At 37.7% G+C, this 12,960-nt stretch overlaps 1 protein-coding gene across 2 annotated transcripts in view; it reads left to right on the plus strand.

Moving 5' to 3' along the window:
• SLC15A2 (solute carrier family 15 member 2) overlaps nucleotides 1–11,181 on the plus strand; it is a 36,904-nt gene extending 25,723 nt beyond the window's left edge. For both annotated transcript variants that reach the window (XM_060010752.1, XM_060010753.1), the window contains 6 exons: nucleotides 95–141; nucleotides 1,773–1,883; nucleotides 2,555–2,651; nucleotides 8,181–8,327; nucleotides 8,900–9,004; nucleotides 9,334–11,181. In XM_060010752.1, coding sequence (XP_059866735.1) covers nucleotides 95–141; nucleotides 1,773–1,883; nucleotides 2,555–2,651; nucleotides 8,181–8,327; nucleotides 8,900–9,004; nucleotides 9,334–9,510 — 684 coding nt within the window. In that variant the 3' untranslated portion in view covers nucleotides 9,511–11,181. The remainder of the gene's footprint in view (nucleotides 1–94; nucleotides 142–1,772; nucleotides 1,884–2,554; nucleotides 2,652–8,180; nucleotides 8,328–8,899; nucleotides 9,005–9,333) is intronic.
• The last annotated feature ends 1,779 nt before the right edge of the window (nucleotides 11,182–12,960 follow it).

The raw sequence follows: 12,960 nt of genomic DNA on the forward strand, positions 1-12,960 counted from the left end.
AATATCTTACCAAGGATATGAATGATGATCAAAGTTTCTTATTATCAGTTCCCTCTTGTCAGCTGTAACTGATGTTTACTTCCCTCTATTGTAGGTAAAGGATGAAGAAAACAAAACAACCAATGGGATGACAGCCATGAGGTTTGGATGCCAAGGAGACCCAGGCCTCTCTGTTCTCTTGAATCTTGGGTCTCTTCTGATCTGTGGGGCTTCACATGAAGAGACTTCACATTCTACTTGTCTTGTACAGGGATTCTCTTCCTAGAATGTCAAGAGAATTAGTGTCAGAAGGCATTTCCCAGGGCAGTGAGAAGCACAGATTCAAAACCAAGTCTTTTGGCTTGCTTTCTCATGTGGTATTCAAAGATGACCCTGTATTTATGTACGCCCCCTGTGCTCTGCAACATAAATCTCTTCTGCTGAATTTTATCCACTTATCTTGCTCTTAGGAAAATAACTGAATTCTTTCCTCTCGGTGATCACCAGAGAGAAATTTAGAAGTAAGCAAATAATCCTCCCTTTGTTATTGGTAGTTGAATATCTTTTATAGTTACTGTGTTTTTTAAGTAAAATTTAAAATAAACCTATAGAGGCCTCATGGTTTAGTAAAGGCAACACACCTGAAGTCAAAAGACTTGGTTTTGAATCTAGATAAGGCTGAAGGTCTTGTTAGACAGTCTGGGACATTTACAGAAATGGAGCCTTGAAGGGGTCACCTGCTCACTGGGGCAGGAATCTGACATGAAATAGACAGATGCATGTGCCTATGGCCATCAAGATTAGATGGTTGCTGTTGAGAATAGCATTTTAGAGGAGAGCTTTCAATAAAAAGTTTGAATTTCACTGAAGGGTGGAACAGTCATAATAATCTACTTTTGCATATGCAGCTTCAGAAAAAGTAAACAGATCAAAAATAAGTAAGACAACAATGAGGATAGGACTTCCCTGGGTCAGAGAGCAATGGGAACCTCCAGGAAGGATGAAAGGGAGCAATTTCTAGGTTAGTGCAGGATGATTGAATGTCCAGAAATCAATATCAAGGATTTTAGAGGGAACTGCCCTTCTAATCCCATGGGCCAGGGACCAACGCAAATGCTACCAGAAACCTAAACTGAGGGAGCAATTTAGCGGCCCGGGTTCAAAAGACTAGAAAGATGGTTCTGGAAGAGTCCAGGGTTATCTGCAGACCCAAAACAATGATAGCTCAACCTACTGTGGGCTGGGAGTCTTGAGTTTTGCATAAGTCAAATCAGACTTCATTTGTAAGAGGATAAGTGTCCGTTTTATATAAATACTGGTACGTATTTATACATATACATATATATATATATATATATATATATATATATATATACACACACACACACACACACACACACACATAATTATTTTTCTTAGTGGAGTCTCAGTTGATGAATTACACCATTAGAAGACGGAAAGAAATTAGGTGCACCTAAGGTAGGTTAGTAAGGAGACTCGGACTGCCATGGGTGATCACAATAGTGTCATCCCAGCTGAAATCAGGTGAGAGTATGGCAGATAAAAAGCTAATACCTGAGGAAAGAAAAAGTTAGGGACAGCTAAGACTACTGATTGCTTCTTACATGTGAGTTCATTTATTCACGCAGTTAACAATATACATCACGTACCTTTTATGTGCCAGCCACTATTCTAGGCACTAGGCATATAGCAGTAAACAAAACAGAAAAGGCCCCTGCCCTTTTATCAGGTGGGAGAGTCTGTCTGATCTGTAACAATGTCTCTACCCTTAGGTTTGTTAACACTTTGCATGAAGAGATCAACATCTCCCTGGGTACAGATACCTCCCTCAGTGTTGAAGAAGACTATGGTGTGTCTGCTTACAGAACTGTGCAAAGAGGAGAGTAAGAGCATTACCCTTGTAATTTTACTTTTATCAACAACTGTTTTTTAAATGCTTTCTTTGCATATAGGTGGGAGGATTAGGTATATCTCAGCTAATTTTAAATATACACAGATTCCTGCTCTCTTTCGACCTTTGCCTGCTTCCCTCAGTCTCACCTTTTTCTGCATAGATATATTGAGACCATGCTTGTTGTAAAGGCCATACTGTATAGTCAACAAGGCCATCTCTGGGAGGTTTGCCAGTTTATTACTGGCTCCCACTCCTACCCTTTGGTAACTCCTATTAACACCTCGTTCGAGCTTATCCTTTCAGGTTCACTGTTTTATGCTGTTCCACTAATTCATAAGACTTAGAAGAGAAAAATTCTTAAAATTTAGATGAGAAGACTTAGAGTCTGAAGTTCACAAAAGAAGACAATTTGTGCCTTCTGCATTCAGGTTTAAGGTTTAAAAAAAAAATTAGCCAACAGACAATGAAAAGCTCAGATCAGGGGTAGAAAAAGCCTGGCATGAAAATAATTCACTCTGAGACTCCTCTCCTCAAAGAGAAATGGTAGCTTTGCTGATTGATTCACCATCAGTAGAGAGATGAAATCACTCTTTCCTCCAGAGATGGGAATGCTTTTCTAAACTGTAATGTCTATTCTAACCTAAAATTGTCCTGTTCCAGATATTCTGCGGTGCCTTGTAGAACAAAAAATGAGGAATTTTCACTGAATTTGGGTCTACTAGACTTTGGTGCAGCTTATCTGTTTGTTATTACTAATGTAAGTAGCTCCTGGCCATCCTTACTCTCTCCTTCCATATATCTGTATCTATATTTATGTCTAGATAACTATATCATATCTCTATATATAAATCTATATCTATCTGAATCTGTATCTGTCCTGGGACCCAGATAGACTCTGTGGCAAGACAGCATCACATACTTATTTCTAGTGAAAGGTGATAGTTTCTATAATGACTTTAGAAAACCTACTAAGGTCTCCATGAGAACTTAAAAGAGATAACATTGGCAACAGGCACAGGGTCTTGGGGAATGGTAGACATAATTTATCTTGAGTCATTGCTATGAGGTGACATGGTTTGCTGCAGTCTCATTATGGCCCCAAGAAAACAAAAATTGTTTAGGTCTTCTTGACTGACTCCACATGTGGGTCTCCTAGCTCCTTGGAAACTGATCTGCTAGCATATCACAGTCTGAAATACCAAGACTGGTAACAAATGTCAGTCTCTACACAAAGTTTGGGGGATGAATTAACTGTGCTCCAGCAAAAGCAATTGTCTCAGCACTCAGGACATGACACCTCTGAATTTTAATTCTGATGTGAATCTTGCTTCTAATTTTATTTCATTACTTTTTTTTTTTTTTTTTTTTGCGGTACGCGGGCCTCTCACTGCTGTGGCCTCTCCCGTTGCGGAGCACAGTCTCCAGACGCGCAGGCTCAGTGGCCATGGCTCACGGGCCCAGCCGCTCCGCGGTATGTGGGATCTTCCAGGACCGGGGCACGAACCCGTGTCTCCTGCATTGGCAGGCGGACTCTTAACCACTGTGCCACCAGGGAAGCCCTATTTCATTACTTTTGACATTGTATTAAATATAAAAAGAAGACAGTGAATAAGGAAAAGATGGAAAATTTCTAGAAGTGTGATGAGAATAATCTGTAAAGTTTTTTTTATTTTAATTAATTAGCATGATATCTTTAGTATGCCATTTTTTATTACAGCTTTATTAAGATATAAGTCATATACCATACAGTTCACCCACTTAAAGTGTATAATGGTTTTCAATGCATTAACATATTCAATATATATTGTATATTCAATACATATATAGAATATATTTTCAATAATATATGTTCAATGGTTTTTAATAAATTCACAGAGTTGTGTAATTTTAGAACATTTTCATCATTCCAAAAAGAAGCCCCATATTCATTAGCAGTTACTCACTATTCCCTCCCATACCCTCTAGCACTAGCAACCACTTGTTTACTTTCAGTCTCTATAAATTTGCCTATTCTGCCTATTTCGTATAAATGGAATGATATAACGTGGCCTTTTGTGTCTGGATTCTTTCATTTAGCATATTTTTTAAGGTTCATTCATATAGCATACATCAGTACTTCATTTCTTTTTATTGCCCAATAATATTCCATTGTATAGGTATAACACATTTTATGCATATATTCATCAGTTGATGAACATTTGGTTGTTTTCACCTTCTGACTAACATAAATAATGTTGTTATGAACATTCATGTACAAGTTTTTGTGTGGACATATATTTTCACTTCTCTCGGGTGGAGTTGTTGGGTCACATGGTAACTCTATGTTTAACCATTTGAGGAACTGCTAGACTTTTTCAAAGTGAACGTACATTTAACATTCCCACCAATAAAAGGTGGCAATTTTTCTACATCTTTGCCAACACTTGTTTTTCTATCTTCTTAATTATAGCCATCCTAGTAGGTATGAAATGGTATTTCATTGTGGTTTTTATTTATATTTTCCTGATGACTAATGATGTTGAGCACCTTTTTATGTACTTTTTGGCCATTTGTAATCTGCTTTGGAGAAATGTCTATTCAAATTCTTTGCCCAATTTCTAATTGGGTTGTGTTGAGTTGTAAGCATTCCTTATATATTTTAAACATAAGTCCATTATCAGATATATGATTTGCAAATATTTCCTCCCATTCAATAGGTTGTCTTTTTAACTTCCTTAATGGTGTCCACTGAAGCACAAACATTTTTAATCTTTATGATGTTCAATTTATCAATTTTTTTCTTTGGTTGCTTGTGCTTTTGGTGTTACATCTAAGAAACCATTGCCAAATCCAGTGTCATGAGGATTTATGCCCATTATTTTCCTTTAAGAGTTTTATAGTTTTACCTCTTATATTTAGGTCTTTAATCCATTTTGAGTTCATTTTTGTATATGATGTGAGCTTGGGGCTTAACTGCATTCTTTTGTATGTGAATATCCAGTTGGCCCAGCACAATTTGTTGAAGACTCATCTTTTCCCGTTAAATGGTCTTGACATTCTTGTCAAAAGTCAATTGACCAGAAATGTGAGGACTTATTTCTGGATTCTTAGTTCTATTCTATTGATCTATATATTTATTCTTGTGCCAGTACAATAATCTCTTGATTACTGTTATTTTGTAGTAAATTTCAAAATCAGTAAGTATATGAGTTTTTCAACTTAGTTCTTCCCTTTAAAGATTGGTTTGGCTATTATGGGTTCCATGAATTTTCATATGAATTTTAGGATCAGCTTAGGATCAGAAGGCAGCTGGGATTTTTGAGAGGGATTGCACTGAATCTGTAGGTGATTTTGAGGAGTTTTGCTATCTTAACAATATTGTCTCCTGGTCAGTGAACATGAGATGTTTTTCCATTTATTTAGGTCTTCTTTAAGACCTAAATTTTTCAACAATATTTTATAGTTTTTAGAGTATAGGTTTTACATTTATTTTGTTAAATTTGTTCCTAAGTATTTTATTCTTTATTTTGCTGTTGCTAATGTAATCATTTTCCTAATTTCATTTTTAGATTGTTCATTGCAAATATGTAGAAATACAGTTGATATTGATCTTGTGTCCTGCAACCTTACTGAACTCATTTGATAGTTTTAATAGTTTTTTAGTGGATCCCTTAGGACTTTCTACATACAAGATCCTGTCATCTGCATAAAGAAGCTTTACTTCTTTCTTTTCAGTGTGGATGACTTTTATTTCTTTTTCTTGACTAATGCTCTTGCTTGAAACTCCAATACAGTATTGAATAGAAGTGGTGAGAGTAGACATCCTCTTAGGGGGAAAGCATTCAGTCTTTTATCACTAAGTATGTTAGCTGTGGGGTTTTCATAGGTATTTATCAGGTATCAGGTTAAGTTCCCTTCTATTCCTAGTTTGTTGTGGGTTTTGTTTGTTTTTTTACTATGAAGGGGGGAGGTTGAATTTTGTCAAATGCTTTTTCTGTGTCTATTAAGATAATCATATGGTTTTCTATTGATATGGTATATTATATTAATTGATTTTCTGATGTTAAACCGACCTAGCTGTATTAGTTTTCTAGGGCTGCTGTAACAAAGTACCACAAGCTGAGTGGCTTTATCAACAGAAATTTATTTCCTTATAGTCATAAAGGCTAGAAGTACAAGATCAAGGTGTTGGTAGAGCTGGTTCCTTCTGAGAGCTGTGAGAAAGAATCTGTTTCAGGGCTTCCCAGGTGGTGCACTGGTTGAGAGTCCGCCTGCTGATGCAGGGGACGCAGGTTCGTGCCCCAGTCCGGGAGGATCCTGCATGCCGCGGAGTGGCTGGGCCCGTGGGCCGTGGCTGCTGGGCCTGTGCGTCCAGAGCCTGTGCTCCGCAACGGGAGAGGCCGCAACAGTGAGAGGCCCGTGAACCAAAAAAAAAAAAAAAAGAATCTGTTTCATTTAGCTTCCTTTAGCTTCTAGTGGTTTTCTGGCAGTATTTGGTGTTTCTTGTTATGTAAAAGAATCACTCCAGTCTCTGCCTTCATCTTCTCATGGAGTTCTCCCTGTGTGTTTGTCTATATTCAAATTTCTCTTATGAGGACACCAGTCACACTAGATTAGAGCCCACCCTAGTGACCTCATTTTAACTTGACTAATTCTATCTGTAACAACCCTATTTCTAAATAAGGTCACATTCTCAGGTACTAGGGGTTAGGACTTCAACATATGAGTTTTAGGGGGACACAACTCAACCCATAACACTTGCATTCCTGGTGTTTTCCTTCTGTCTCTCATATACTGCTCAAGATAGAGGCTATATATATTGTTTCTGAATGCCAGGATAATAAGCATCTAGAGTACGGATCATATATTAGAGACCTAAGGGCCCAGTTCCTCACGTAGTCCTGTTTTGTTTGGTCTGTACAGTCTTGACAAAAATAAAAATAATTATTATTAATTGACAATATTTAAAATTCAAGTGATTTTACCTAAGAAACTGTATTCCTTATATTTCTTAAAAACAAAATCAGAAGATTCTATAACAGGTATTACCATGTCAGTTGGCTGGTGCTATACTGGCTGTACACTTTAGATGGGGTTGGGCTGTCCAGTTCACCATAGTCCCTATCATTCCCATTCAGCCTGCTTTGTTTAGTTAATTACCTGCCTGTGGGTATTTGAGAATGTGACCTTGATTTACGAGCTTAGGTCACAGTCTTCTCTTAGGCTAAGAAAACCCAAATATATGCCTAGGTATTGTTCACAATACCAACTAAAACAACATTTGCCTTACTACATTTCGAACGCAATGGCTTTTGACTCAGAGAATCAAGGGCATTTGGACATGAAAGACTTTTGATTTCAGGGACTTTCGACCTATATGTTTTAGCTCTGCTATTTTTATCTCATGATATATCCAGATATTACACCGGCTATTTAATAACACTTACTACCTAATAACTGGGTTTTACTCCAACAAAAATACATAATTCCAAAAATTTAATTCCATTATTGTAAGAAATATTAGTAAATATAATCTATATAAAATAAAACCAACTACAGCTAAAAACCTGCATGTAATAAAAGTAATTTTAGATGAAAAAAGAATTGTAGAATCATGTATATTGGTAACATTAATAACAAAAAGTTGACCCTGAAAAGATTTCTTTTTGACCAAAATTTCACAGAAAAATTGCATCTTTTTGACAAAATTTGAATGTGTAAGATTTGAGTTCAAAAATAATGGCTAATAAATAGAACTCAACATAGCAAGTGGTATTTGATATGGATTTTAAAACATTGATCAAGAAAATCTTCAATGTGAGGGTTACCAAGAAAATAACTCATTTTGATAAAAGTAATTTTAGTAAAATAGATATTTAAATGGAAAATGTTAGAAATAGTTTAACTGTATTTACATAGAAAATTTAACAAGGAGTTAAACTTTTCTTAAGTACATGCTTTTCTGAAAATTCATTGTGTTTGTATAATTCAGATGCCATTTTACATTTAAAATGTTGACCAGGATCAAAATACCCAGTAGGTCAAAATGGTGGGAATCTAAAGTACAGTATCAAAATAGTCTACCATTTAAGGGCTCTGCAGTAATGGTATTTGATTGACTGAAGTCAGGCAAGTGAGTTCAGTGTTACTGAAAGGAATTTCAAAAAACTGAAATTGTGTAGAAATTGCTTGGTAGCACAAGGATGAAAGTACAATGAGGGGACGGATATAAGACCATAAAATGTTTTAGGCCAGGAATGTTTACTTGAGACTCCTGACAAGCCCATTTCTTCTTTCCCTCACTAAGAGCACCAGTCAGGGTCCTCAGGCCTGGAAGATGGAATATATCCCAGCCAACAAAATGTCCATCGCATGGCAGCTACCACAATATGCCCTTGTTACAGCTGGGGAGGTCATGTTCTCTGTCACAGGACTTGAGTTTTCTTATTCTCAGGTAGGTTTTTGCAAGTGGAAGGTGGAGGTGGAGCTGTTGCTCAGAGGGTGGAGTTTTAATACTGGCACTGCCTTAATTAGGTATGTGACCCTGGCCAAGGCCTCCATATTTTTTGGCCTTAGATTCCTTATGGTCCTGAACAGAGTATCAACTTGACTCCTAGGGTAATGGCAGGCTGCATCCCTATGCTGTTTGGAATCCAGAAAAGGATACTTAAATACTAAGAATAAGGGCTACAGAATCAAACTGCCCACATTCAGATTTTGGCTGCACACCTAATGTGTAACCTTGAGCAAGTGTACCTCTCTAATGCTATTTTTCTTTATGTATAAAATAATAGTAATAGAACTTATCCCTTAGGGTTGTAATGAAGATTATGATATAATGAACTAAAATATTCAGTTAAGAGCTCCATCTTATTGTTACTCTGAACATTATTACCATCCCCTGAATCAATGTGATAGCTGAACTTAGTAGGGGAAGATTTTGTGGGAGAAGTTTTCTGGTTAGATGCATGGGGCATGAGGGTGGTGTAGGGAGTTTGTTTACTAACAAATTTGTGTCCTCTCTAGGCTCCCTCTAGCATGAAGTCTGTACTCCAGGCAGCCTGGTTGTTGACAGTTGCAGTTGGGAACATCATCGTGCTTATTGTGGCACAGTTCAGCAGCCTGGTACAGGTATGGACCTAAGGGAAGCAGGAGCACGTGTCTATCCAACTTCCTCTGCTCTCTCTTCCCCCTCCCCTCTGTCTCCCACATTCCCCACTCAGCCCTCTGACTTGAGATGGATTAGATACCCACAGACTTTGCCAGAAAAATAGACATGTAAGTGGCAATAATGACTACCATAGGCCCATGCAAGGAGAGGCCAGTGAGCCCTGTCTTCTGCCAAAGCTCTTCCTAAACAGGTGACCCTGGGTAAATCTGCTCCCCAGTCCTCATCCTATAAAGACCCCTTTAGTTTCAGGTTCTCCATATTCTTCTCTTATATGTATTTCTTCCTGCAGTGGGCCGAATTCATTTTGTTTTCCTGCCTCCTGCTGGTGGTCTGCCTGATCTTCTCCATCATGGGCCACTACTATGTTCCTATAAAGCTAGAGGATATTCAGGGGTCAGCAGATAAGCAGATTCCCCAAATCCAAGGAAACATGATCAACCTGGAGACCAAGAAGACAAAGCTCTAATGACTCCCTGGACTCTGCCCAGACCCCAATTCCTGACTCTGATCTTGGCCATCACCATCTTTAAGCATTTCTTACTCCGACTTGGTTAGAAAAGAGAAGTAGTGTCATATCTGAGCTAATCTCCTCTATTTTTCTCCCATGATAGAGGCAGTTCTAGGACTGGGTTTTTCAGTACATTATAGCAAGTCCCCTGAGACTCTATGTCTTCCCATCTCTCAGTGAACTCGGTAAACCTTGTGTAGTGTTGCTGAAGCTGGCCTGCTACCTCCAAATGGCCATGAAAAACACAAATGTAAAATTGAGGTTAGTCTCGGTGGTTATCAAAGTTATGTAGGAATTGTTTTACCTGCCATTTAGAACTGATGACCCCACTTTTTGAAGTGCTGATTTAGAGGCAAAATTGCAGAATAACAGAGAAATGGTATTTCAAGTTTCTTCATTAGCAGTGTAATTGTACTGTGTACAAGGACCTCAAGAATTGGTATGTCTGGTGTGATCTGGTCCAGGGCCTGGCTTCTCAGGTATCCAGATTTGATAAGACCGTAGTTAATTTTTCAGTACAGAGAGTAGGAAACAAAATGACATTTTATTAACACATAGGAGAAGATATATCTTTCTGACAATTACAGTATTTTATCCACTAACCCAAATCCCCTTTCTCAGTACTGATAGATATTTGGAAACCAAATTAAAGATAGTAAACATGGCTCTGGAAAAGAGAACAAGTATAAATTGCAGAAGTCCTGATGAGCCATTTCTTCTACAGTGTACATTCTTCTTAGGGACTACAATGTTTCAGCCCTAGAGTACGCCCTCCTGTGGACAGCTGTGTAGACACTAATTATAATTTTCCACCCCTGCCTTTTCAATGTTGTTGGGCCAGCTTTGTCTTATTATTACATCATCTTGCTTATTGCAACAAGTATTTAATAACAACAGTATTTTTATGAACATAACTTCCTTTTTTATTAGTACTTCCTTCGGCCTCAAAGTAGTGGATCTGTTTTGATAATTTTTCCTGTTTTACTTTTCCCAAAATTTTTAAATGCCATTTCTTCATTTAGGCCTAGATTTTCCTGTTTATTAAAAAAAAAAAGTTATATTAATACTCTAGGTTTGAGCTTCTAAAATGGCAGTGCTCCATGGGGGACATGGTCCCATATCAGGATTCTAACAAAATGTGGGGGTTGAGGGAAGGAGTGGTAGAACATGACAGGTTTTTGTTTGTTGCTGTGTTGGCGAAAGAAGTTGAGAAATATTACCTTGCACACAATGAATGAATCAGTGGACAGACATGGGAATATCATGACTCTACAGTGTATTGCTGGGGGAAAAGTTCAGAACAGTTGTCCTAGAAAGCCTCATTTCCATTGGTTTTGCTCCATTATTCTCATCTAGAACTGTGTTGAGTCAGTCTCACGTTATAAACGTAACAAGGAAAGTTGCTTAAGTTTCCCAAGCTTTAATACTCTAGTCTTAGTTACCAAGTTTTCCGAAGTACCGAAGTGACAGCAACACCATCCAGTTTCCACAGATATCTTAATGTGAACCTGACTGTGCTTCTTCAGAAGATTCTCTGTTCATTTTTGAGCAGCTTTAACTCAATCTGTTCTATGAACTATTGTTTCAAGAGATAGTAACAGTGCTCTGTGAATAAAAGTTTTTATGGATAAATAACTTTTGGAAATGAAGCATATATATCTTCTTCTTAACATTTGCATATTAAGGATTCTGAGATATCCTTCAGTAAAGACACAAGACACTTTGTTTAGTTTCACATGGTATAGTGTTCTGCAGAACACTGACTTGGGAAAAGCTGGCAGGAAATTCTTCCTTATGTTGAACTGAAAGCTTTCTCTTTGGAACCTCCTACCATTGGTTCTTTCCTTTATGGCTAACAAGAAAAAGCATAAACCTCTCTTTTATGCAGCAGAATTTCTGCTATTTGGAGAGAATTTTCATGTCGCCTCCCCAGTCATCAAGTAAGTATTCATCAAGCTAAAGATTCTCAGGTTTTTTTCATGGCTCTTCACAGGGCGTAGTCCAGTCCTTTCACAACTGTTTTTCCACTTCTGAAAAATATCCTTTCCCTGAAATGTAACAGTGGGTCAGAATCCCTCTTAATATGTGATATCTGAAGCCAAATATGTACGACATTCCAGAATTGGTTGGACCAGAAGAACTACAACCTGCTTTTCTCCAAACAATACACTTCTGTTAATGTAGCCTTAGGTAACATTAGATGTTTTTGGCAACTGCATCACAATGTAGGCTTACATTTTAATCACATGGCTGGTTAAAACCTCAAAATTTTTTAAGAGAGTTATTTTTTTATTCAAATACATCTTTGAGTTTCACTATATGCCATTCATTGAGTTAGGTGTTGGAAAAACAAAGATGAGTAATCTGCTATACCTGTGTGCAAGGTTACCTCACTTATCTTGACTAGCTGTCAAGATCTTAGAGAGTACACAGGGCTTGAGGAAGTAATGGAATACTGAGGAAGAGCAAGAAGGACAGTATGACAGGACTGGAGTGAGTAAGGTGTAAAGAGGTAGAGGATGCAGTCCCAGGAAGCTAGGGACCAGATTATGTGGGGCCTGTGGCCATGATAAAACATTTTGATGTTATTCTAAGTGAGATGTGAAACCGTTGGAGGTTTAGAACATGGGGATGACATAATCTGACATTCTCTAAGATCAATTTGGCTGCTAAGTAGAGAATTGTCTGTAAGCAGGAAGGAATGGAAGCAAGGAGTCCAATTAGTAGATATTTATAATAGTCCAGGTAAAACATGATTGTTATTTGGCCAAGGTGGTAGCAGTGGAGGTGGGGAGAAATGGCTTGACTTGGAATAAATTAAATTATCTTTAAGGTAGGACTGACATGAATTGAATATGGTTTGCATATATGATTTGAAAGAAAGAAATCAGTGCTGACTCTTAGATTTGAAGGCTCGAGTAATGAGGATGAATGATGGTGCAATTTTCTGAGAGTAGGGAAGACTAGGGCAAGAATAGATTTGGGGTGTAAAGTAACTAAGAGTTTTGTGCATGTTGAACTTCAGATGCCAATAAGGTATCCAGCTGGAGATGTTGAGCTGGCAGTTTTATGAGTCTGAAGTTCAGTTAAGAGCCTGGAGCTGGATATATAAACTTGAGAGTCATCAGCATATAAACGGTATTTAAAGGCGTGACACTGGAGCAGATATCCTAGGAAGTAAACGTATACAGAGAAGAGGTTCAAGGTCTAGTCCTGGGGTTTCCCAACATTAGAGATCTAGAAGAGGAGGATCCAGAACAGGTGATGAGAATGAGTGATTTATGAAGTAAGAGGAAAACCAGGAGAATGTGATTTAATTATACATTGTTTATTAAAATTAGATGAAACTAAAATGAAAAAAAAATCTTTGACCTAAAGGAAGCACATGTTCCTCTTAGGAAACCTGGG

The sequence above is a fragment of the Delphinus delphis genome, chromosome 4 (assembly GCF_949987515.2).
Source record: "Delphinus delphis chromosome 4, mDelDel1.2, whole genome shotgun sequence".
Taxonomy (NCBI): domain Eukaryota; kingdom Metazoa; phylum Chordata; class Mammalia; order Artiodactyla; family Delphinidae; genus Delphinus; species Delphinus delphis.